General features: G+C 41.9%; 1 protein-coding gene across 13 annotated transcripts in view; it reads right to left on the bottom strand.

Annotated features, from left to right (window-relative positions):
- SPEF2 (sperm flagellar 2) overlaps positions 1-26,593 on the bottom strand; it is a 146,832-nt gene that overhangs the window by 81,330 nt on the left and 38,909 nt on the right. For all 13 annotated transcript variants that reach the window (XR_008425601.1, XR_008425602.1, XR_008425604.1 and 10 more), the window contains 6 exons: positions 12,759-12,978; positions 11,056-11,204; positions 9,496-9,571; positions 8,102-8,163; positions 6,009-6,112; positions 3,355-3,611 (listed from right to left, as the gene is read on the bottom strand). Coding sequence is in view for 7 of the 13 variants with exons in the window: in XM_053914258.2 (XP_053770233.1) it covers positions 3,355-3,611; positions 6,009-6,112; positions 8,102-8,163; positions 9,496-9,571; positions 11,056-11,204; positions 12,759-12,978 (868 nt within the window). In the remaining 6 variants the exon portion in view is untranslated. The remainder of the gene's footprint in view (positions 1-3,354; positions 3,612-6,008; positions 6,113-8,101; positions 8,164-9,495; positions 9,572-11,055; positions 11,205-12,758; positions 12,979-26,593) is intronic.

Genomic DNA, 26,593 nt, shown 5'->3' with positions numbered 1-26,593 from the left:
TTCCAATGAAGCCAAAATGATATGAAAAGCATATCTAATTGCATTAAATCTCAGCTTTAATATAATGCATTGACTTCACTTGGCTTCAGGATAAAGTCCAAGCCAGGGGCAAGACTCTTCATCTGGCCTCTGTCTAGTCTCCAGGCTTTTGTCTGCCGCTCCTCTATGGCTTACTCCCTCCAGCCTTACTGTGCACTTGCTGTTCTCTAGATGGACCACACTAACCTACCAAGGCTTGCAAGTGCATTTCTATTTTCCTCCCTTTCTTGGTCTGCCTGACCTCCCTCCATGCTGGGCACACCTGTTATTGCACAGCACTGACTATATTATAATAAGCATCTTACTCTGTTTCTTCTCATGCCACGCTGTGAACTGCTCGAGGGTAGGGACTTGCCCTTCACTTCTGTATTATCAATTCCAGGCACATTATAAATGCTAAATATTTACCAGTGGTGCATTGTAGCTCCCATCCCTCTACCAATGACACCCGACAGAACTTTCTGAGATGATGGAAACCTTCTACATTGGTACTGTCGGATATGGCAGTCACTAGCCACCTGTATACATGAAATGTGCCCAGTGTGACTGAGGAGCTGAATTTTTCAATTTATTAATTTTAATTAATTGAAATAGCTACGTGTGCCTAGTGGCCGTCATGTGGGACACAGCTCTGTACTGTGTAACCCCTTGGTTCTTTATCTACAGTTTCCTACAAACTCTTGGAAGACAGGATATAGTTCTTCTTGTGCCTTGCACAGCATGCAATAAAAAATAAATGAATCTGTGAGTGAACAAGCTATTGTAGAAGGATAGAGTCTTATCTGCACAAAACAGTTTAGGTGGGTTTTTGCCTAGGATAAGGAGAGTATAATGGCAAAATGATCTCTCAAAAGCCATTCAAATCTTATACTTTAAGAAAGAAAAATCTTAAGATATAAAAGAGTAATACTTTTTCTTAACTGAAAATACGTGACCGTGAAAGCCGCGGACTGATTTTCAAAGTCGTGGGCACTTATTCAGCACACTCAATTCTAACCCAAACTAGTGCGAACCATCAATTCAACGCCTTCATACTAGTTTCCATGGTTCAGACAGTCCTGACTGAGCTATTCATTCAGTTCACTTCAGGCCCCAAAACATACAATATTAGAAATATAAGATAAAAAGGAAAAACATCACATTATGCTTTAATACCAATTTCTAAGAGTAGAAACAAAGATTATTTACATATATATAAATATAATATTTGACAAAGGAGAAAGTCTCCCTGGAGTAGTGGAGAAGGGGCCTTTTTAAACCTAGTTGTAAGTCAAGGCTCTAGAATTAAGAAATGAAATTATTATTATTATTTTATTTTATTTTATTTTTTATTGTTATTCAATTACAGTTGTATGCCTTTTCTCCCCATCCCTCCACCCCACCCCAGGTGAACCCACCTCCCTCCCCCCTCTCCACCCTCCCCCTTGGTTTTGTCCATGTGTCCTTTATAGTAGTTCCTGTAATCCCCTCTCCCCACTGTCCCCGACCCCACCCCCCACCCCCGCTCTGGCTATTGTTAGATTGTTCTTAACTTCAATGTCTCTGGTTATATTTTGTTTGCTTTTTTCTTCTATTGCTTATGTTCCAGTTAAAGGTGAGATCATATGGTATTTGTCCCTCACTTCCTGGCTTATTTCACTTAGCATAATGCTCTCCAGTTTCATCCAAGAAATGAAATTATTTAGATGCTAATATCAGCTTTGACAAATTTACCACAATTACTTCCTATATAATTTTGATAGGGAACTGAAAGAACTCAAACTGGATTGAGTTGGATTTCTTGAAAGGTTTTGCCAATTGGTTTCCCTCTGTTTTTTGAAACACACAGGCAATGTTCTTCCTATGGAGCCACAAGAGGGTAGGCCAGCCCTCTGGGGTCCTAGCAGGGTCATAATCAGCTTTCAGGGATCCTCTCACCCACAGATGTCTGTGTGCGCTTTACAACCTACTTTCAAGTCAGATTTATCTTGAGTTCAGAGCCCTGTTCTGCCAGCAGATGGCCATGGATCGGCAGTGTCCTTAGCCAGCCCTCCACTGTCCCCCAAACAGGAAAGGGGAGTTGGCTGGACCACCAGAAGCCTCACTACTGACCGCGTGACTCCTCCTCCTTTGTGTGGATGGAAGTGCATTTTCCCTTTTGCAATGTGATGAACAGCAGCCAGTTTATGCTACGAGGCTCAATAGCTGAATGAATATCTAATGGCTCTGTCATTTTATTGAAGTAAACAATGAAAGGAAGATCTTGAAATTAAGCCAGCTCAAAGCAAGGATGAGCATGGCCCTTTTCTCCACATCCTTGTCAACACTTGTCATTTGTGGACCCATTCTGACAGGCGTGAGGTGCTAGCTCATTGTTTTTATTTGCATCTCTCTGATGATTGGTGATGCTGAGCATCTTGTCACATGTCTATTGACCATCTGTACATTCTCTTTGGAGAAACGCCTATTTAGATCCTCTGCTCATTTTTTAAATTGGATTGTTCTTTTGTTTGTTTGTTTGTTTTTGGTGGTGAGTAGTATGAGTTCTTTATAAATTTGGGTATTAACCCCTTATCAGATGTGTCCTTGATGAATACGTCCTTCCATTTTAGTAGGTTGGGAGTATCTTTTGTTATTCACAATAAGACCTTTTTCAACCATGTCTGAGCTTATGGTAATGGGGTGACTCTTGGAGGTTGGGGTCTGGTTGCCAGATAATCAACCATATTGTGATTAGAGGGCTAAAATTTTCAGCCCACCCCTGGTCTCTAGGGAGCAGAAGACTGAGCCAATGATGATGTCCAATGATTTAATCAGTCATGCCTCCATCCTGGAACTTCCCTAAAAACTCTGAAGAGGGGGCCTGAAGAGCCTCTGGGCAGGCGAAGGCACCCAAAGGCTGGGAGATGGCGCACTCCAAGCTCCACAGGGGCCCTTCCAGACCTTGCCCTATGTACCTTCACCTGGCTGTTCCTCTGTATTCTCTATAATATCCACTTATAATAAACTGGTAACAGTAAAGAAAGTGTTTCCCTGAGTCCTGTGAGCCATGGTAGCAAATTATCAAACCTGAGGAGGGGTCATGGAAACCCCCAGGTTTGTAGTCAGGTTGGAGAGAAGTGATGGTAACCTGGGGACCCACTACTTGAGGTTTGCATCTTAACTGGGGGCCGTTTTTTGGGACTGACTATGCACCAACTCCAGAGAGGTCATGCCAGAAAAAGAATTAGATTTTAGGATACCCGGTATTTTAAAGAAATTTAAATTGTGAACAAGATCATCAAAAAATAACATAAAATGAAATGAAATGAAATGAAAAAGAGGCATCCAACTTACTCATGATGTCATTCATGCGATCCAGCGAGGAATTGTCGGAAATATCTAACAACATGACAAAGTCCAGCGCAGCAGGGGGAGGAGGCACTTCTTTGGTGGCTGTCGGATCGACAGCCAATGCATGTCTTTGGGCTTTCTTTCTCTCCAGCTCCATGAGGGTTCGGTTGCAGCCCGTGAGCGCTTCCTCCAGAAGCCTTGCTTGGTTCAGCGTCATGGGAAAACCATCGAGGACCCAGCCTTGATCCACCGGTATCTGACTGAACGAAAAGTGGACAAACCATGAACATTTCAGTAGACATGACTACTTTGGAAATAATAATACAATCAATCTTGCCTTTATCATTCTTTCAATTTCATAATAATCTCCTCCTGTATGAATTTTATTTCTTTATAGTTAAAGTTAGGTTAACTAATCATTCACTTGCTTACAGTTCTTCTGTGGGTGCCTGCTGCCCACCAAATCTATTCCAGAGGCCATAACATGGTATTTAAAACTAACTGGACACAACTTACTTACCTATTACATCTTCTTCCCATAACGTTGAGCCATTTACTTCAAGTAAACTGATCTCCTCACTGTTATGTGAGTATGAATTAGGATGAATTGCATTTTTTAGCCTGTGTTCACAGGCAGTTTCTCCTTTGAACCCATTCATTTGTCTATACGCAGTGGGATAACACATCACAGGGGGCTTGTGAGAATGAACTAAAATGCTACGTTTAAGATCCCAGCACAGAGGTTAGCACGTGGTGGACACTCACAGTGCCAGCCTGGGAACTTCTTCCTACCCCTCCACCCCAGCCAGCATGGAGTCACTCCATCAGGTGATAGAGTCACCACCGCCTGATCCGAACTCCTCTGGCTCTCATTCACTTCACCATGCAACTGGTAAGTATTCTATTGCAACTTAGAAAAATTCAAGTGAACCTTAGTTATCTGAATTAAATTATGAGTTGGGTAAGGCCCCTCAATGCAGCATCCTTTATAGAGAATGGGTGCTCTAAGAATTATTTTAGCTCTCTAAATTGGAAAACAACATGAAAGAGGCATAAACGTCAACTTTTCGCTTCTAAACCTCTAATTTACACAAAATCGAGATTTTGGTGTTTGGATTAAAAGTCATGGTCTTGTTCCTTTCTCTGTTAGAACTATGAAGAGCAGGAAAAGACTGCATTTTTGCTTTTATAACTTGTGCAGAATGTGGCGAAGCACTCTGCCTAATGGGTTTGTGGCTCTGCTGGCCTAAGATGAAGTTCCCTGAGCACCTCCCCAAGCCTAGGTGGCCTCCCCTCCACCCACAGTCTCACAGCCACTTCAGAGGGAAGAGGAGGTCAAGGCCACACTTGTTCAGCTGCAGTATGAGGACACCAGGCGACGTGGAGTGAGAAGGCCTGGGCCTAGGCTCTGCCTACACTGCCAACCAGACCCGTGACTAGATTGCCTCCCTGAACTGCCACGTGCCTTCCTTTCCGCATTGCAAAGGGATGGATTTGGATTAGATGAAAGAATTTCAAAGGGACAACAGCCCTGGGAAGGTGGCTCAGGGGCAATGGGATGGTGGGGGGAGGGTAGTGAAGTTTGATGGTAGTGGTGTGCGGACATGCTAGTTCCCCTGAAGCCAAAGCTAAGATCTGCTTTATAGCTCCCCACCCCCAATACAGTTTGTTTCAACAAGAAGTCCCACGGGTAAAACACATTTTGTTCCACTTCTGAGAATGAGATCCCTTCTAGCTCTGAGGGGGAGCATCCTCGTGACCCGATTTCTTCAGCGTGGCATTCAAGAAGAAAACATTCCAAGACACAGCACAATGGAGAGGCAACTTAAGCCATTGATGAGGTCTCAAGAGAACACTAAAGTGGGTGGGGGTTCCACTCAGATGCAGGGCAAAACCTCCCCAAAACCTCCTTCCCTGCCTCCCTCAGACTCACTGCTTCCCACACAGCACAGTTACCCCAATTCTAAGTCCTCACCCACTCAAGCTCTCTGAGCTCTTCTCAGTAGCCTTTTCGATTCTTTCCCCCCATCCTGCTAAGCCTCATCTATTTCTTATATATATCAGCAGAGCCTCAACGGCTTCTTTTAATTTGTCCTTTTTCTGTATTACTAAGGAGGGCCAAGGAGAATCCTTTATCTTTAGAAAGAAGGAAGATTACAGAATCACAGCCTATTTTGACTTTTATTCATCCCCTATCACATGTCACCTCTCTGCTATGCTCACAATTATCTCTTGCCTGTGCAACTCTACTTTCTCACTGCTCTCCTCCCCATCACTGACCAGCCTTTGGATCCCTGGGTTCACCCCTTCCTTCTGAAACCCAAAATGAGGAAGCTCATTGGCCTGTGAGACCACAGTTTGGGTTTCTCCCCTCCATAACATGTCCCTTGGCTTTTCCAAGTAGAATCTGGTTTCTCCTCAAATTTCCCACTTGGAATAGCAACTGACCTGAATTCGCATCTGGGTGAACAAAGGTGTTGTTGCTAAAGGGGGAAGTGAAATATAGGCATGTAAATCACAAAATATATCTCGGTCTTGCTGTATGTTTTCTTATGTAGATAAGTAGTGTTCATTAGACATTAAAAATAGTTCTATATTAATTTTGTACATCTCTACATGATAGAGAATATATTAAATAGATAAACAAAAACACATACTTTATAGCATTTACCAGGATGTTAACTAGCAACACGTCAGAAACGCTCTTTCCTTTCTTCAGCATCTTTTCTGATTTCGCACCAAGCTGAGCACGCACCGTGAGCTGTGAAAATAAATAATGGGTGGCAAGGTATAGCTAATTTAAAAGTCAGATTCCAAATATTTGGAGGAAAAAACCATTAAATGGTCATATTCTCTGGTGAAGACACCAATCATTTGTGATAATTTTGGTGCCCTCCATGAATTTTAGAAAAATGTGTATGCAGATTTTGAAGTTCTTCCTATGTGACTTCCTCCCTTTCAACATCTTCCTGTTTAATTTTCAGCATCCCAAACCTCATCCTCAAATACTTCCAGTCAAGAAGAATGAGGCTTTCTGATTGGTTCTAGCTACTCCTACCATGCAGATGGGGCATGCCTCTGGGATAACCGGCAGAAACACGGCCCTTGTCCTGCAACGCTCTCTTCATTCTAGGTCACAGTCCACATATCTTCTTTGTTTTGTTGCTTGCTTGTTCGCAGCTTTACTTACCTGCCACCTGCTTTGGTCCTCAAATAATAAGCTTTTCTCTTTTGCTCAGCCTTAGAATGCTCTCTAAGAATGTTACCTTCGAATGGGCTGGCCCAACAAAGCTACCCTCCATCAACAGCAACTTTCCTAGTGCCTGTTCTTGACTCAGCCACCAGAGTGAGCATTTTATGTAGAATGACATTACATCTCTGCTCCAAACCTTGCAAAGACTCCTCCTTTTGCTCCAAATGCCCGAATCATTGCCCATAAGGCCCCAGCTGACCTGAGTCTTGACCCTCCCAGTGCCTCTCTCTCTGCTCATCCCTCATTCCTCTCCCACCTTGGTGCCAAGCACCTTTCTGCTTCATTGTTGTCATCCAGCTGTTCTCGCTGCCTGAAATGCTTCCCCAGGTCTGGCTGGCTGACTCTCTCAATCTGCTCTCAGCCTGCGGAAACTTCACTTTCTCAAGGAGGCTGACCCCATGTGAGACAGCAGCCTGCCCTTTCCCCTCGACCTGTGCCCCTGATCCCCTAGCCTACTCCACTCCTTACCTTACTCCTCTCTCCTGGCACCATCACCATCTAATGGATTGTAAAGCGGTAATTCATTCATTTATGTGTTTGCGCTTCTATTATCTGTTTTCCTCTAGGAAAATGGAAACTCCATAAAGCCCAAGAACTCTGTCTTTTTTGTTCAGAGATAGATCCCAAATCATTACAACAGTGTGTGAAACAAAGTGTGCCCTTTGAATTGAACTGAATGCGGAATTTTGGGGACTTGCAACTCAATAAATGTAAATATAAAAATATACTTAGTCTTCCTGGTAATCTGCATTTCAAACACATAGAGTAAAAGTTACAAGTTTCCCTTTATCGCTTTCTCTAAACCCTCTTCTCTCCCTATTGGTCACCATGTTTAGCGTTTGATGTACATCCATTCAAAACCTTTTCTTTCTTTAAACAATTTTAAAATTTAAAATATTATAAAATTGTTTTCTATTTTAAAATGCATAATAAAAGTAATCATATGTAATAAAATAAAGTAGATGAAATTCCACTTGATTAATCTGGCCATTCTGTTTGATGACAAAAAAAATGTTTCCATTTATAGTAAAGCAATGCTATGTATGGAAAGATTAATTGCCATTAAAACAACAGTGAGTGAATTGTTGTAAACATTTTTTAAGAGATAAGGAAAATATTCTGTAGAGTCACCAGTAAGGCTAAGGGTTAATTCTGGGAAAATTCTTTAAAAGTAAAGAGAGTCTGAGAGAAAATAAAAGTCATAAATTAACTGGTAAAGAACAGCGCGTTAATGAAAATCTGGCATTAAGTCTAAAATTAAAAAATGTGTTTACTTTTTTACTTGGCAAAACTGAATATCAATTTCCACTGCTTCAGATATAAAGAATATTAATAATGTAAAGAATAGCACATATTAGCTGATGTTTTACCATCATATTTACTTCAAACCAAAGAGAAACACATTGGTGTTTCATGCCACTTGAAGACACATCAAAAATCAAGGAATCGTGACACGTTTCAATATGCTAGTACCCAAAATCAGATCACAATACTTACTTGAGAGAAACTATCACTTGGTTGGACTTCTTCAGCCTTTGGTGTTTTACTGGTATCAGCACCTAGCAACAGGAAAAGTGGCAAGAACAAACTCCAGTGTCTGCCCGTCTAGGGTGTGGGACAAGGGGGTCGTTGGACCCGGCCCTGCCTGAGCCACTCTGAGGAAGGAAGTAATAGAATCACCACAGCCTGCTTGTCATCCTCACTCCAGCGTTAAGATCCCGGCCACCGTGCGGCTCGGCGTTTCCTGCCGCCTTCCCTCCAGTGTGGCCCACTCAGGACAGTATCTTTAGAAATACTTCAACACTGTTGAGGGTTGTTTTTCGGAAAACAAGCCAAGTTTCTCAAGAAATGTTAAAAGTTTAATTCTTTACATTTTATGTTCCTGGATTATCTAGTTATAAGTAACAAACAAAGTCTAAAAGTAGAAAGAAAACTCTAGAAGCCACACGAGATTTGGGTTAAATTCAAAGGATAAATACAAAGTTTTCAAAATCTGTTTATAATTAGTGTACTTTTGTAATAAAGTAGGTTATACAGTCTTAGATTAAAAACCAATTAAAAAATCTGGAAGAAACAAAGAAACTAAAATAAGGGGAAGATTAACTCCTTTTGTAGGATGGAAAACTTGACTGCTTTGGGGGAGTGGTACACCCCTAGGGAATCCCACACTGCCCACTGGTGATGGCAAGAATGGTGATGGCAAGAGGGGTCTGAACATTCTGGAACACGAGGGAACTATTGGACAGGGCAAGGCCTTCACTAGCACAAGTAGAAAATATTTTTAAGACTTGAAAGTGTTTTCTATCAATGGTTCTACCAAGGACCTGAAGGACTGAAGACCAGCTCTCTAGGGAGGTGGCTGTTTATTAGGTTTGGGGAGCTTGCTTCTATCTGTGTTGCCCAAGGTTAGGAATACACTGTGTCATCTAAGCAACCACTGTTCAGGTGTGCTGCAGAGACCAGACCCTGCAGCCTCCCCCAATGCCGTGGACAGAGCAGTAGCATGCAGAGAGCACCCCGACAGCACCCCTCACCCAGACCTAGGCAGGAGAGGGCGAACAATGAGGCCCTGCCTCCCTGCAAAGCCAGGAAGGAGGAGGATGGTACATCCAGGTGGTTTTTGTAACCACACAACTGAGCAGCTATAGCACTTGAAGGAGTGGGAAAGACGCCTTAGCATTCTTGTCTCTTATCCCCACTGTGGACAGAGGTGAGGGGAGTCTGTATCCCTCTTGCTCTGTCTGTCAAATGGCCACGCAGACAACTGCGTGACACTCCCTTGCCTCTCCTTTCTTCTCCTGGAAGCGTGTTTGTGCTCACAAACACGTGCTTCCTGTTTGTCCGTCCCTCTGATGTCAGTGCTGGATGATCTGTGTTGATACTTTACTTACTAAGTATAGTTTTATCTTCTCTTTCTGGTAATGCCTCATATGAAACTGAATCAGCTGGAAATTTATTTTGCAGATCCTTTGGGGAGAAAACACACACATGAACAGGTTTTTAATATTGTTATATTTTAAAGGCATTCTTAATTGTATTTCTTTAAGTAAGGTTTGAAAATTTGTGCTGTTTTGTCTAAAACATAAATGATATTGAGAGAGGCTGACTAATTTCTAGAAGGAAACGAAGTTTAATGATAACAGCACTTATGGAAACACACTGTAACCTGTGGTGGAATGTCTTTCAATTGGCCGTCAGCTACTCTGTAAAATAGAGCAACTGCCATTTTGAACATGCCCTGGAAGCTGAGAAGGAGGTAGAGTTTACGGAAACCCATCTTAGGAAGATCAGCCCTGAGGCGTCAGGCATGGCCAGCCATAAGGGAAATCAGGACAGACGTGTGCATTATCCGGCACCCTAAAGGTTGGATGATGGGGAGCAGCACCACATGGAAGACAGAGCCGCCCACAGCAAAGAAAACTTCCAGTTATTTTCAGAATTCATGGTTAAATGATGCTTATTTTGCAGTTCATGCAAATGATCTGAATTAGACTCTTTGTGAATTTATTCCATTTTGGAGACAGCATAAGGTAGGGGAAAGAGTAGTGGACTTAGAATCTGGGATCCCTATCACAGCCTAGACATTAACAAGCCTTCGGACCCCAATAAAAACAAGCTTAGGGCTCCTACTGTCACCCTGATAAAATGTGGATATTGGACCACATCGTGCTTCTCTAGGTGGGGCCACACCCTCTATTTCCTTCCTTAGAATCGTCATGCAATAATGTAGCAAGTTCAATACTGATAAGAATGTGACACTGGTGAACCACCTGGAGGCCTTCACCCCACCCCCACCTCCCCAAACTGAGATCTGTAAGGTTAGATCGGAAGTCTGCCAATGATGCCCCAAAGACCACATTATGGGGGGTGACTCTTTTATTATGGTCCACCGGCATATAAAACTCCACAAGACACCATTGTGAGCTTAGGAACTAAGCTGGGTGTTCCCCTCCACCCCTGTCCCTGCTCAGCCCTGGCACTGGCCTCGGGCCCCCACTAAATGAAGGGGACTCCTCTGTTGGCCACTGCTGGGCTGGCAGTAGTAGAATTTCTCTCTGGGAGCTGGTGACTTGGTAAACTCTCCCACAGTCCTCATACCCTATTCCCCTCCCACCCCTGACATTCAGTCCCTCCACCCCCTCACCTTCAGTGGCTCTTCCTTGAGAAGAAAGTCTCCAGCTGAAAGTGACTGGGCACAAAGCCAGCCCACCACCCTGGATGGCCCACTCAGGGAAACTGGTGGTGGTGGAGGGGGCAAATTTCTTTCTTATTATATAAGAACCCTACGCTACCCTTAATTTTGCCTTTTGGCCCACAAAACCTGAAATATTTACTCTTGGGACCTTTACAGAAAAGTCTACCAATCTCTAGTCTAGAAGATCTCTTAGATTCTACCTAGCTTCACATCTCATACGGGGAGGTGCATGAACAGTAACTAAAATCACACTCACCTGGCTTTCATTCCCGTGCAGATCAGGTCCAGCCATTCCTTTGACTTCACTCTGAATGGGTAGGGCCTCATGGGCTGCTTCTTTGTCATGAAATGCTTGGATAGCTTCTTGCAGAAGTGTGTCGATAGAGAGTACCCGAATAGGAAAGTCTAAAGTAAAAAAGGCAGTTTAGGAAATTGACATCACTGTCCTGGGCTGGCTTCCCCTCTCACACTGTCTTTAGGGCCCCCGAGAACTGTCTTCTGGATCAAGCTGCTTCTTCTTCTTCTTCTTCTTCCTCTTCTTCCTCTTCTTCTTATTGTTATTATTATTATTATTGTGTTAGAACTCACAGAACATAAAATTAACCATTTTAACCATTCTAAGAGACACGCTTCAGTTGTATTTAGCTTATTTGCAAGGTCATTCAACCATCACTGCTATCTCGTTCCAAAAAATGTTCATCCTCCCAAAAGGAAACCCATTAAGCAGTCACTTCCTATCTCCCTATCTCTATCCCTGCAAATAACTAGTTTGTTTTCTGTTTCTGTGCATTTGCCTATTCGGGAGATTTCATATGTATCAGTGGAATCATACAACATGTGGCCTTTTGTGTCTGATTTCTTTCACTTAGTAACATGTTTTTAAGGTTCATTTGTGTTGTAGCACATACAAGTATTCCACTCCTTCTTGTGGATAAATAACATTCCATCACATGGAATATTTTGTCATCCATTCACCAGTGATGGACATTTAGATCATTTCCAACTTCTGGCTATTATTAATAGTGCTGCTATGAACATTCCTACACAAGGTTGTTGTTATTTCTTTTTTGAACACTTGTTTCCATCCTTTTGGGTATATACCCAGGAGTGGAATTGCTGGGGTCATACGGCAATTCTTTGTTTAACTCACTGAGAAACCACCAAACTGCTTTCCACAATGGGTCTACCACTTTACATTCCCACAAGTAATGTTTTCCAATATCTCTACATCCTTACCAACACTTGTCATTTTTCTTTTTTAAAAAAATTACAACTCTTACAGTAAATGTGCGGTGGTATCTCATTGGGATTTTATCAAATGGCTTTTTAAGGAGGTCTTTTTTACACCTCAGTAAATGACCTGTGGCCCTTCTCTGCCTTGGGATGGTACCAAATGGACTGGCCTCGGTGCCAATCTTGAGCTTTGCAGTGAACACCAGTAATGATGTTGTATTAATGAATAAAAGTAATCAAACAGATGCAAACCTATGATTCTGCTTCTAATTGAAAAAAAAATAAAAGCTTCTACAGAACAAACCAAAGGCTCGTTAAAAACAGAGAACTCAACACACATGAAGAATAAAAAAAACTTACATTTTAAGTGGATTTCTCTTGTATGTGTGATAAATTATTAGTATCTTACTTCATCTATTAGTAAAGTAAGTAAAATCTACGGGGAAGAGTTTATGAGTTGTTACTTCTATTTACACCGCACATTATCATTGCAGAGCATCTCCCTAAAGCCAGGCTTGCCTGGGACAGTCGCAGTTTGCGACTCCACATCCCTAAGTGTCTCCCTTGGATAACAAAATATTTGATCATTCTAGTATAAAATTCTTGATGACAGATATTCCTATTGTGCAGCGGGTCCTCATGCATATTTTCTACAGGCGGAGCCATTTGCGGCTAGAGTCAATGCTGGTAGAACCTAATAAATACAAACATACAAAGAAATTATACCTCTTTCCAGAAGCTTTAGAACAGTAGTTTTTCCACTAAATGTTTTCCCCAAAATGCACCCTTTAATAGCAAATGAAGGCATTTCAGGTACTGTTGATTCCACTTGAGGGGGCAGAGATTTCTCAGTGAGTCTGTGAATCACATGGCCCAATATGCAGTTGTTGGAGGGCGGTGAGCGATCCACCATTTCTTCTGGTAACGCCCACTCTCCGACCATGTCCTACAAAACCAATGATGAAACAAACAGAAGAAATATTCTTAGAAGTGGAATTTAGGCATGTAAGAAATTTGAATATTGAAAGTAAATTCAAATTATAACAAACAAAAGCTAATCGGTACTTTAAATAATTAAATTACGTGAGTAATAACATGAATAATACTTTCATATTAGAGAGCAGAAAAATGAGCTCACCACATAGAAGTAAAAAAAAAAATCCATCCAACTCTAAAATTCTTAACAATTTACAAAAGCAGGCATACTGAGTTAACTAAGACAAATTGTAGTCTAGATTGAGCATTAATGATACTTAAATTGACACTATCATCAGTAAGCAGATAAAAGACAGTAATAGTTTATCTATCTTATACAAGTACTAAGCTTGCCTATTTTTTTAAAGACAGAAAGATAAAGAAAACTTTCATGCCCAATATGGTGTCTATGTTTAACTCCCAGTTTTTTTTTCAGGCTTATTGCTGAAATGATCAAACAATTAGAGGGAAAGGAAAAAGGGAAACTACAGACCACATTCTCTGAGCTCTTTGTAATGAAACTAGAAATTGATATTTGAAAGATATGAAAAAGATACTTAAAAATTAAAAGCATTCTTTTTGACTTATTCTTGATGTAAAGAAGTTAAAAAAGAACATTAAAACAATAGACTTGTTTTAAAAAAAAGAACATCAAAACAATAAACAACATATCTTATTAAAGATATGGGATGGGATCAAAATCTACTTAGAGGAAAATTCATAGTTCCTTGGCATGAAATGCCTTGACTTAAAATTTAAAAAGAAGGGAAATGAGTAAACTAAGCACTAAAATAGGAAAAAAAAACCCTTTAAAATAAATAAAAGAAATAGGAGGGAGGGACTCATAAAAATGGAAATTGATAAATTAGAGAGTAAACTATTGAGATACCTCGTATTGATACATTTCTAGAACTTGTCTGTGCTAATCCTGGTAATGAAATTGTTACTAGTTCTGGACAAAGGTGAAGAATAGCAAATATCAATTTTGTAACATAATTGGAAGACAGTAACATATTTTAAGGAGACTCAAAAATTTTAAAGAAAATGTTATGTATAACTTTAATAAGTTTGAATTTATTACTGTATGGTAAAAAAGATATTTTAGGAAAGTACAAATGATTAAAATTAATTTAAGTGAAATATTTGAAAAGATGAAAAGAAATGGAAAAGTTGTCAAGGAACTATATCTGTAGGAACCTTGAATACAATGATGGTTTACAGAAAAAAAAATTTCATTCCTTAATTAAGCAGAAATCTAAATGTTGTTTCATCTTCTGGAAAATGGAAGAAAACAGATACCTTTCCAGTCAAAAATAATTGACAAAAATAGCATCCAAAAAGAAAATTTCAAGCCAACCTCACTAGGAAATATTTTTTAAGAATCATGCCTACAATATTAACAAAATCAGCATTATATTAAGAGACAATAAAGATACTAATTGGCATTGACTACATACCATGTCTCATGTACTGTTGTTTTCATGTATGATCTCACATGGCTCTCACACAACTCTTACAGAAGTATTACTACCTTTCCAATACTGTAGAAGGAACACCCGACTATTAGAGAAGCTAACTTTCTTGCCTGGGCTCACAACCAATAGCAACGCAGATCCCAGAAACTGCTCATGACCTCTCCACCACGTTGGAGCTGATTCACCATGACTGAGTCAGAGTTCTTCCATGAATACAGGGAAGGATACATATTAGATAACCTATTACTATACCACCTTAATAGGCTAAATTTTTAAAAAATGTATGATCATTTTGACCAAGAAGCATTTATTGTAAGATGGTATTTTTCTGGTCACATGAAGAGCTTCAAAAATTACCTTCAAATGCACAGAAAACAAATTTATTAACATGATTCAGTGATAATTTCATTATATAGATATTCCATCCACAGTCAATTAGAAACAAAGAGTAGAAATATGTCATTTCTGCTATATTTTGAGATTATTTGGAATTAGTACATACAACCTATTTATCAAACTATTCAAACTTAAAACAAACTATCACATTGTTTCAGTGGTGCAAAAAATTATGGATTCCAAGACATATTAGCTTATCATATTTTATTAAAATCATGTAGATCATCCCGAAATCTTATCAAAGGTGATCAGTTCTATTAGCACTTCCTCTACTATATCACTTCTCTCCAGTCATCTCAACTTAGTCTTCTTACACCAGGTGATTGGGCTAGCGGGAGCGGCACCCATGTGGGGAGTAAAAGGAAACCCCCAACAATATACGCTCTCATGAAAACCAAAGAGGAAACAAAAATGAGGGCAGAGCGCCTTATATTTCTTTAAGAAACATCAGTCAACTTTTGCCGGTCTGAACCGCCTGCACAGCCTTACATCAGATCCTTTTAAGGAGGACAATATATGTCTATGTATTGACTATATGTCAAAACATTTATATTTATATTAATATATATTCTATATGACAGCTCATATAAATATGTATATATAAATATAATATTTATTGTCATAATATATATGATATGCCATTTATAAATAAGTACATGCCTATGCTATTGCATTTTATTTTGTCAGTATTCTTTTCCTATCCAGTACCTGACAAAAAATGCTCAGAATATAAACTGTCGAGGTGGATAAATAGATGGCTTGTCTGGCTGGGGGCCAAAATTTCTAACATGACCACACAAGAGATAAGGGAATACTTTTAAAGCAAATAAACCAATAAAAGATAACAAAAAGTATTTAAAGCATGTTTTACTTTAAAATTGGAAGAATTTATTAGTGTATAAATATAACTATTTTTCTCACTTCTATTCAAACTATCCTTTATTTATAAAATTTTGTTTTTGTTTAATGCCTTTGGTTTTTCTAAAAATACTGTGCATAGTAATTATATGGATTGTTCAGAATTAACTAAATACTGGATTTGTCTAATTTTTAATCTCATTATGATTGATTACTTGCTTCTGCTTTCATTCATTGGAATCATTTATACTTCTAATTAGATAAGTGATAATCGTTGTATGTAATGTGACCAATCAGAAACTAACCAAATAAAATGACAGAAACCAGAGAGATTATGTTATTTTAAAATAAAATAGGCTATAAGGCCAAGGCCAAGTTTACATGGAAAGTTTCCAATGTCTAATGATTTTGTGCCATGTAGTGACCTAACCCATCTAAAAGGAAAGATCTGGGATTTAATCAGGTGACTGTGTTCTGCTCCCTGGGTGCCTCCCACTCTGGTCAATTCCCTCCTCTTTGCAGGATGATAAGATCTGTCTCTTGGGGTTGTTGCAAAGACCAAATGAAGTGCTGTCTGTGTAGCCAATGTGACTGCTGACTTTAAATGCTTAATTAAGACATTCTTAGGCAGCTGCTGGAGGCACACAATAGTGCCACACAGAGGTGACAGGGGTCACACAGGGGTGACAGCATCCACTATCCTGCCCAGCGGGAGAAGCACATCCCGCTGGCACCCTAACAGTTGGCGTGTTTCCTCACAAAGGGGGCAGAATAAGCCTTCTTCCATCACTGCATTATTGTAGAATGTGGCCAAAACAATGGGCGAGAATGTTGACTGAAAAGAGAACTGAATGCTTAGGTCAGGATAAGAATTGCCCGACCTGTGGAAATAAGCAGATCAAAGGTTTGGCGGATACAGTTTTCAGAGCCACCTTAAAAATACAGCTGGTGATCAAGAATAAAGGGGAAGTCAAGGTAAACATCTCAGGTGGGAACAGGAACATGGTGAACGAAAAAGAGGTCAGAAGAACTGGAAAAAGAGGTAAGTTCAGACCAGAATAAAAATTACTAGTTTAACTACAATGAGCTAAAATGATTTTCTATCTCATTAGTAAAGAACAACCAGAACTTTTTTTTTTAACTAGGTCCCTATTTTACATAATTATAGAATGAAATTATATTAGAGAAAATCATATAAAATACATAATTCTTACTCCTTCAGTTACTGTTATAAATAGACATCTGACTATTAGTTTCAGGGCTCTGATGCCTAGACTGGGCAACACCAGGTAAGTATCACCTGGTGTAAATTATTGCTTTAGTCAAACACTATTTGTGCATGTGTGTAGATAAGCTCCTTGGTTATCAGCATGAATGAATGCCAACTGGCATGGGTGTATAATGAATAATCAAGACCTCCTTAATTTTATTGTGCCTGTATGATACCATCAGTATGTATTTTTGAGAAGGTGCAAGCGCAAGACTCAAGATCTACCTACACCTCTTGTCTACCTACAACAAAGATCTGAAGAGTCAACAGCCTCTGCCCTTGGTGAAAAGTCACAACTTCTTTACTAGTACTATTTTTATTAATTGGCCTTCAGGGACCTTTGCAGAAACTGAATTCTGAATTCCTGGGACCATGGTACCCCCAGTTCCTCCTGTTTTCGCCCATTATATGAACCTCACACTCTGCTTTCCAGCCCGGGTCCAGTACGCACACATAGTTCTCCGTATGATGTTGTAGGCACCTCACGGCTACCTACAAGACTTCTGATCCTGCTTACTTCCAGTCTGTCATGTCCTTCTGTTTGCTATGACCTGCTAAGTCATTGTCCTTGGTCCCCTTGCTATTAACCATGGCTAATCATCATGAGCATTTACAGATGGCACCTGCTGGAGCACAACGTGTTTGGCTGTGCACGCTTCACAGGCACACCTGAGATCTTCCAGGTGACCAGGCCACTAGATTCCCTCCTGGACTCCAGCGTTGGCCAAGGGGCTGGGTGAGGATGCTCGTGGAGCTGCACGGCTTTTTCAACATGTTTTGTTTGCTTCTCTGAACATGGTTACCCTTGGAGCCAACGTCCCTCATCCTTATTTCTGGCCCCTTCTAAAAGCCAAGCTGGGAATAGAGCTTGCTCAACTATCCTTTTAAAGAGAGGGGAGACATTGTTCACTTGGATGAACATATATAACAGAATCTGAGCCTTGGAAAGCATTTAACAGTCCGCAAAATGCGAGTTCCACTAGCATAATATTCAACAAGCAAAGATTGGGTTACGCCATTGATATTTAGTAGTGACATTTCAATGTGGCTTTTGTAGAGTGGTGGAACTAGTCTGAAAGTACACAAAATTGTGTTTGTCTTCATAGGTGGTTAGAGTTCACCAACATCTACGTGGCCCGAAGCGCCCCCGATATCCACGTCTGGAAGGCTCTAAGTACATTCAGAAACACGGAGCAATGCCTCTTTCTTTGAGAGAGAAAGAACTCCCTAGAAGTCACAACACTTACTCTGTTTTTGACACCTGCTAGTGTCCTTGAAATGCCATCTGTTTACCTACAGATAATAAAACCCAACAACGGACAGATTATCTTGAAAGAATGGCCAAAAACTTAGGGTAGAAGCTTCAATAAACTGACTTCAAGAGATACCGCATGTAGCGAGTCCACAGAACGAAGCCCTGTTCCTTTCGGAGTGCAGTGACCGGAGCACTACCACTCCGCCCTGCCAAGACGTTCAGCTGCACCCCTTCTGAGACTACTATGGCAGGTTTTCCTCACACACCACTCTGCAGAAAGTGAGGAAGAGAAGGCACTCTGATACCTGAACTGCAGCTAAGGCTTGTGGCTGCAGCCTTGGGGGCGGTTGCAGCCACTACCATTCCTCAAATTGCCGGGGACACTCTGCTCATGTCACCACCAGGGACGTTTCTTTAGCTACAGATGGCTTCCTTCCAGGTCAGCCACTTCACCAGATTATTGTCCTGAACACCTATGAGCACTTCTTGACTTGCCCAGCCTCTCTTGAAACATAATTACCACTTGTACTGCATTTTCTAAGACAGTGGCTCTCAAACATTTTTGACCAGGGCCCTCTGTAAGGAATACATTGTGCATTATTACCAGTATTTGTGTACAAGTGTATGTAAAACAGAAAACAAAAGCTGTATGAAATACCTATCCTTCCTCCTGCTGAGGTGCTTTATTTGCTACAGCACAGCATTGCATCAGATTTATTATGTTGTTTCCATTTTTAAAAAATAAATAATGGTCGTGACACACAGATTAATTTCATAATCTAGTCTCAACCCACTGTTTGAAAAACAAAAAGTAAAGGATGTTTTATAGGACAAGACACCAGGAACCCTCCGTTCTGATTTCATGTCTCTAAGCACCGTCTTTTGGATCCTCCCTCAGATGTCTGTGCACAGGAAGAGGAAAGCCTTGTGCTAACAGTGACTCTGCCCAGAGAGTCACCGAGCAGGGGTTTATCAAAGTCTGTTTTTAAAACAGTGACATATTTCTAGCTGCAATTTCTCATAATTGGTAATAATTTAAAGATCCAGTTTACTCACGTTTTTAGGTCCTATTTGTATGATTGCCTTTAGATCTTAGTTATGGGTTGCATGTTTTATAGTATCTTAGAAAAATAATTTTTTGCACAATTACTGTTGATAAATTTTTTATAATGTAAATCACTAAAAACTCATCAAATAATGTTAAGTATGATCATTCAAAATAAAATAAAACTTCAAGCCTATTGAAAAATAGACCAACTAATAGTTAGCTTGTATACAAAGTAAAAGTTTTAGTAAATGGGACATGAAGTAGTTTGTTACTCAAGCCCAAACACCTCGGGCAAAAAATAATACCTTAACAAGGCACAACCTATTAGCCCAGCTATGATATTCTAATCCAGCAATTTTCAACCTTTCTCATCTTACGGCACACACAAACTAACTGCTAAAATTCTGTAGCACACCAAAAAATATATTTTTTTGCTGATCTGACAAAAAAATAGGTATATAACTTTGATTCATTTTCACTGGACAGCTATTGTGTTGGTTGTTGTCATTTTTTTATGTGACCATGTAAGGGAAAAGAGGGCAGTGCCCCTGACTAAATAGTCAGGTAGTGCATGTTTTAAAAATTCTTGTGGCACCCTGGTTAAAACTCACTGTTCTAATTCATTGGATGGCTATGCATTTCACTTAAAGTTTTTTAGTTATACCCAAGATCGATACCTTCAGCAGTTACTAAAAGAATTCTGATGACACAGGTGACACTTAGACACCCAAAACGTACTTCCTGAGTGTGGGCTGGTCTATACGCTTGAAATTAAATGTAGTCATACAAAAATACAAAGATAGAGTATAAAAATAAGCTCACAGTTCACAGGGTCAGGTCAATTTTGAGTTAATACCTTTAAACCAACTAATGTCCACCCATACTTAACAACTCAGCTGAAACTCATCCCTTCCAGGGCGGCCCCATAACCTCCCGTGCTTGTCCACACGCAGCCTCCTGCTCTGGAATGGTCTCTCCCTTGTTCCCGCTTGACAGTGAACACCACGAGGGAAGGATCTCTATCTTAATCACCTTTACATCACCAATGCCTAGAGCAGTGCTGGCATATAATTGGTGCTCCATATGTATTGATTACATTACTGAATCAATCAATAGTATAGGCTTAGTACATGTGAGCTGAATAATAAGTAAATACATGGATATTAAGTTTTAGCAATTTTGATTAAGTACAAAGATGACTTAGATCCCCAAACAAGACAGATGGATGAAACTCAACCCCAAATTTAGGGACAAGATCAGAAGTGGCATCATTACAGACAGACGTTAGCAAGAAGCCACACACCATGGATGAAATTAGCTGTTCCTGGAAGCACGTCCAGAAGTGACGGCCTGTAGTATGATTTTGAGCGAGCTTCTCCATCAAATCCAGGCTTCCTTTTTATGGAAGCACAAGTCATCTTAGGCAAAATGTAATGCATTATAAATAATCTATGCACTTGGACTTTGTGAGATGCGCTGCCAGAAATCTAACAGTGTCCTGGAATGGGTAGGAGCAGCCTGTCCAAACGGGTATGTAAGAGACGCTCTATGGAAAGCTGTCTGTGACTTGATTAATTGCATATTCCTACCTGGATGTTTGCCTTGGGTCTCCTAAACTAGGCTGATACAACCATGAGCCACATCACAGGCAGATAATAAAAATAAGGGGCAGACATTCCAGCTTAGTTTATGGCAATTGCCTAGGGCCTCCTCACTTTGCTTCCAAGCCTTTAATCTGAGCCCTGTTCTGTTCCAGTTCTGCCTAGCCTCCAACCTGCCAGCTTCATTTTCATTTTCTAGTCTGCTTCTCACCAATCTCAGCTTTGATCCTTGGCCTATTCAAAGGACTTGGCTTGGGACCTCCTCTGCCTCTCCCTGTCTCTGGCTACTCCAGGTAAGCTATCCTGACCATCTTGGTTCCAGTTCCAAGCATTCAACCTCTGGAATTCAATCCTGGCTGACCTTCCATCTGGATACGTCCTTCTCCTATCAGGGGTAATCGGATGTTATAGAAGCACACTTGTTACTAGGGCAACACGGAAAGTCCAGCAGCTATATTCCAATTATTTTGCTAGGGAATTTGGCGCTCAGAAAAAAGCTGTACTCCACGATGAAGTACTAAGGCAAAACCTTGTAGCCTTGACAGCCTCTGTTCTTTTCCTTTCCTCCCAAGTCTTCTCCTCCAACCACCTAGAAACCCCAAGGGAATCTGGAGGAACTGCTTAAATTTGTAATTCAGACTTTAAAATCCCTAAGAGCTACCCATGATTCTCAGGGGAAGCAGAAAGGGTGGCTGGATACCTTGGCTGACGAGGAGTTCGGCTCCTGTAACTTCCAGCCCTACATGGTTTCTTGACCACGGTATGGGGCCTGTTTGTTGGCCAAGTTATAATGGGAAGAACGGATACTGCCCTGTACTGCCCTTAGCAAGGGGGAAGAGAGGAGAAGTCAGTTAACTGATGGGCAACTGAATGATGCTTTCTCTTCCAGGAGCTGTCGTGGAATGGGCTCTGCCATAGGACCCAGTTTAAAGGTCTCAGAACAACCTGAAAAGATGAACTGACCCGGCTGAGTGAGCTCAGCAGCCTTTCTAAGTCACCTGTCCTCCAGTCATGTCACAGACAGTTAGCTACCTAGCCACACCTTCCTGCCAGCCTGGCCTTTAGATTCCAGAGGCGCCAAGGGCACAGGGATGCATACCTCTCGCTGGTGTTGGCAGGGCACCAGAGGGAAAGCCTGGTTCCACGTGCCTCTGTGCCAGCATGCTCAGTCTGGCCACCTGTCTATTGCCAGGAAGTGTGAACGTTGACCACGGTAATGAGGGAAAGCAGAGGTTACTCTACCTCACCTACCATGCTGAGCTGGGGACTGTTCTGGCTAGAAGCAGAAATGTGAGTAGCCAATGCCCGTGTATCAGTTGATCCCCTGATTAACTCTGGCTCATTAGGAAATCTGAAGGCTTGGTCCGAACCATGATAATGGCCTTCACTCCGAATCTGAGCCCTGCTGACCCAGGAGCGGCCTTCCCCAACCTGCTCTGATCTAACGTTATGGAAATAGACACACGTAATTCTAGCCCATCACAAAGGAAGATCCAGACAATAGACTTCACTTACTTTGTGTGTATTTTGGAAGGAAATTCAAATGGGCCATGGTCAATTACCCAGCATGTGATGAAGATCACTGTCGAAGTCCAGAGGCCTACACCTGAGAGAACCTGGCACCTCGCTGTGCAACCCAGGAACCTTAGCCTGTAATAAGTCCAGAAGTTCGGACAGCTCAGCACTTGTGAGAAGTGGCAGGCTCCTTTCCCCAAAACTTCGAGCTACTGATTGCTTATATACCAGGCAGACAGAATAACTGGGCTGAAACTTTATCTTGCAGGTTTGATTACCAGGAGCAAGTGAAACTAAGCCACTTTGAGAGATTCTCTGTCTTGAACACTTACATTCCTGTGCTGCTGAAATTCAGTGACAAATCAGATGCAAACCATGGGCAGGGGCTCCTGCTCAGTGCTCTGATTCCAGACATACTCGAAGTAGCTCACTGAGGAGGTCAGCAGGGGAAGGTTTATTCACCCCCAAATGGCAGGTTACTCCTCCTGGTCCCATTCTCAGCCCTGGAAGCCATCGTGGCCCTGCCAGGGCACAGAACGTGGCATTTTGAGAATCACAGCAACTGTGCAGCTAGTCCAATGCTTCTTACAGCACAATTGCCTGCGTCTAAAACAAGTGAAGACTCTCAGGTCACTGCATTTCTCCTGACCCCCAAATGCCTGGGGACAGCACCCCACTGGACATTATATCAGAGCTCTCCCTGTAAAAGGGCCACCAAACAATTCTGGAGGTGGCAGCCTTTCTTATAAAAACAGGAAGCTTCATTCCTCAGTTGTTCAAACTACGCTCCGTTCATCAGGGAGGTGGCGGTCTCCCTCAAGATCACTTCTATACTGATTTCTATGATATTGCTGCTCAAACCTTTCCAGAAACTTCTACATTTGAAGTCACCTATCTGCTGCCACTGCTTAGCCAGGGACAATCAGAGGGACAGACCTCGTTGGAATTTCTTGGATGTCACTAAGTATGGAGACACTATGAGTTGGTCTCCCTGCCTTGTCATTGCAAAATCCACACAAAACATTTCCACACAGAACATCCTCTTTCCTAGTAGTGAGCGCTACTCTTATTTCCTTGGTTTCACTGCTAAAGTCGATTCCCTAAAGAGGTACAAACCACCCCCAAAAAGCTTAGAGGCGGCACTGACCAACGCACCAAAGACGACTGCAGGTCCAGCGTACTGACGTGTGTTGCTGATGGGCCCTGGGAGCTAGACAAGTGCAGTGAACTCCCAGGGAACTGGAAGACCCTAGGAGGGTCTTCCAGGAGGCAGAGTTTCTGGTTCTCAGCCCAACACATCTGCCCCATGCCAAAATCTAAAGACTCTCTTGGATCCGTTCAAGTTTCTTGAGATTTCTTGGGTCCCATGACCCAAGTTCCCCTTCTAGTCCCTCTGTTCCATAGACACAGGGCACCCACCAAACTCCAGCCCTCTGAAATCCTTGGCCCATGACAGGTGGGAGATAGCCCTGTTTCTTGGCACCCACAGGCCTAGAGCAACCACAGCTGCCTTTGAAAATGAATGCGTTAATATTCTGCTCTGTAAGTTGGTATCACTATGTTTGATCACCATGAATCAGTATGCTAGGGCATAATGTAAGCCCCCAAAGACACACCTTACCACTCTACAAGGCCTGCCCTGAAAGAGCCAGCCAGACAGAGCCAGCCAGACAGTGCCGCCATTACAGGAGGAACCCAGGGAGCTGGAGGCAAAGCTCTAAGCAAGTAGGAGAAAGCCCAGCCATTATGTGTATAACATAAACACTAAACCAGAACCATAGCGGGAACACTCCTGTCAGCCCCAAACTTCTCTCCCAGCTCCTGATTTAGAGGCTGATCATGATTCTCATCACCTGCCTTGGTGCCCTGGGGTCTCAGTCCATAGGAGGGGTAATGTGTGGCCTCAGGTTCAATGGCAAACAGACTTTTTAAAGTACAAGATCTAACAGCTCATCTCAACCTCCATCATGTAAGCAACTGCTTACTCTACCTACTTAAAAGCAGGCTGTGCTCCTGCATATCTCAAAATGGAAGATATAAACATATCTTCACAGTCCAAAATAAGGCATTTTGAGTTAAGGCTTATTTCTCAACAGGGAGCAAAACAGACAATGAAACAGGCATTCCATGTGAATGGAAGGGCTCTTACACTTGGCTGGTAAGCGAGCACGCTGAGGCACTTTGTAAGTGTCCGAGGAAACACGCATGCTAGGGACTGAATTGTGTCCCTCCACAATTTGCAGGATGGGGCCCTAAAGCCCACTGTGATGGCATTTGGAGGTGGGGCCTTTGCAAGGTAATTGGGTCATAAGGTTTTCAGCGTGGAGGTCCCCATGATGGAAGCACAGGCCTTGTAAGAAGGAGAGAGATCAGAGTTCTCTCGCTGCTCCACGTGAGGACGGAGTGAGAAGGCAGCCATGTGCAAGTCTACCAGAGAGTCCTCACCAGGAAGATGGATCTGCTGGCACCCGGATCTCAGGCTTCCCAGAAATGTGAGAAATAAATTCCTATTTAGAGCCACCCAGTCCACAGTATTTTCTTATGGCAGCCTGAGTTGACTAATGCAATAAATATCTCTTAAATAAAATTTTTTAAAAAACGATCTATTCACATTCTCTTAATACCTACGATTGAAATCTCCCACTGTGCTTGCATCAGTTTTCTAGTGATATCATCCCTTGAGTGACACAGGCTTCACACTGATGTTCTGCCTATAAAAAAGCTTGATTCAATAATAACCTATGAAGATTGGGTCATTCACTAGGATGCCAGGGAGTAAGGCAAGAGCCAAGCTGGAGTGTCCACTCTAAGAAGCTGACAGTGACCAGAGGGGAGGGGTGAGGCGGGTAATGGGGGAAAGAAGGGGAAGGGTCAAGTCAGGGAACATCTATTAAGGACCATGGACAAAGACAACAGGGGGGATTGAGTATGGAAGCTGGGGGGTGGGTAGGCAGGGGAGAGTAATGGGGGGAAAATGGGGACAACTGTAATTGAACAACAATAAAAAAAATTTTTAAGTTGCGTCTAAAGCCACTGGATCAACACCAAAGGCTGGAGTTGAGAATAAGAGCAAGATGGTGTCTGGAACCTTTCAGCAAACAAATAAGAGGAGACCCCCATAGGAAAACCACCCCATGGTCTGTTTACTCCCATGTCCCATTCTCTAGTGGAGAACGACCTGACGACAGGTCACTGCATGAACAGACTTGGGGTGGGCGTGTACACACCGCCGTGATGACAGGAGCATGATGTTGGACCACAAAGTGCACAAATGCACCTGAAAGTGCAGTTGGTGGAATATCATAACCTACAGTGCTATTGATAAAATCGCACATTATAACACGTGCTCTAGGGTGAGCCCCACAGACAGCAACCTCACGTGATCAGAAACTTAAAAAGTAGTTTTGCATTGAAAACAAAAATAACAATAACCGTGGCCGACTGAAAACAACATGGTTGATGTGCCCTACACAAAACACCCTGCTTCCAAATTTTGGGAATTCCAACGAAAACTTGTTTGAGGGCATACACAGTAGGGCTCTGCAAGTTGCCCAGTGTGTTGTGGCTGAGACTTCCTGAGAGGGACTTGCTTTTGGGGGGTCTGGGGGTCTACCAGGAGGAGGACCCCTGGCTGCTGTGTGAGGGCTGTGCTGCCAGTGAGCCGAGAAGTGGGGCTCCTGGCTGAGCCTGCTGCCCAGGGTTCCCTGGGTTTTCAGGGCTCTTCCCTGCTCCATTAAATAACTCATTGCTATCCTGCGGCAGTTGCCTGGGAATCCCAGGGGGATCCGCCTGTTCCGTGATGCTGCTCTGGCCTCCTTCCTAGAAGTGACAAAGGAATGGCATTTCTGGCCATTCCTGGACTGGAGCTCTCTCATGCAGCCATTCTATAAATAGAGTGTGATGAGTTAGGAAATAATGTTAAGAAATAAGAGACAAATTTTTGGCAGCTACCTATGATGTGTACATGAGCAAAATTTCTGGGTGTAACAGTTAAAATATTTCACCATGATAGTTTATCAGAGCTTTAAAAGAGTGGGCTCAGAACCAAGAGGTATTCGATTTTTAAGGGTGGTATTTATGGGCATTGCTAAAGTATGCTAAGAATGTAAACTTGTTGAACAGTAATTTCTAAATTAGGCATCGACTTGAGGATTTAAAAGCCTGAGCA

The sequence above is a fragment of the Desmodus rotundus genome, chromosome 1 (genome assembly GCF_022682495.2).
Source record: "Desmodus rotundus isolate HL8 chromosome 1, HLdesRot8A.1, whole genome shotgun sequence".
In the NCBI taxonomy this organism is placed as follows: Eukaryota; Metazoa; Chordata; class Mammalia; order Chiroptera; family Phyllostomidae; genus Desmodus; species Desmodus rotundus.
The sequence above is the reverse complement of the archived record's forward strand: the minus strand, read 5'-3'. Positions and strand labels throughout refer to the sequence as shown.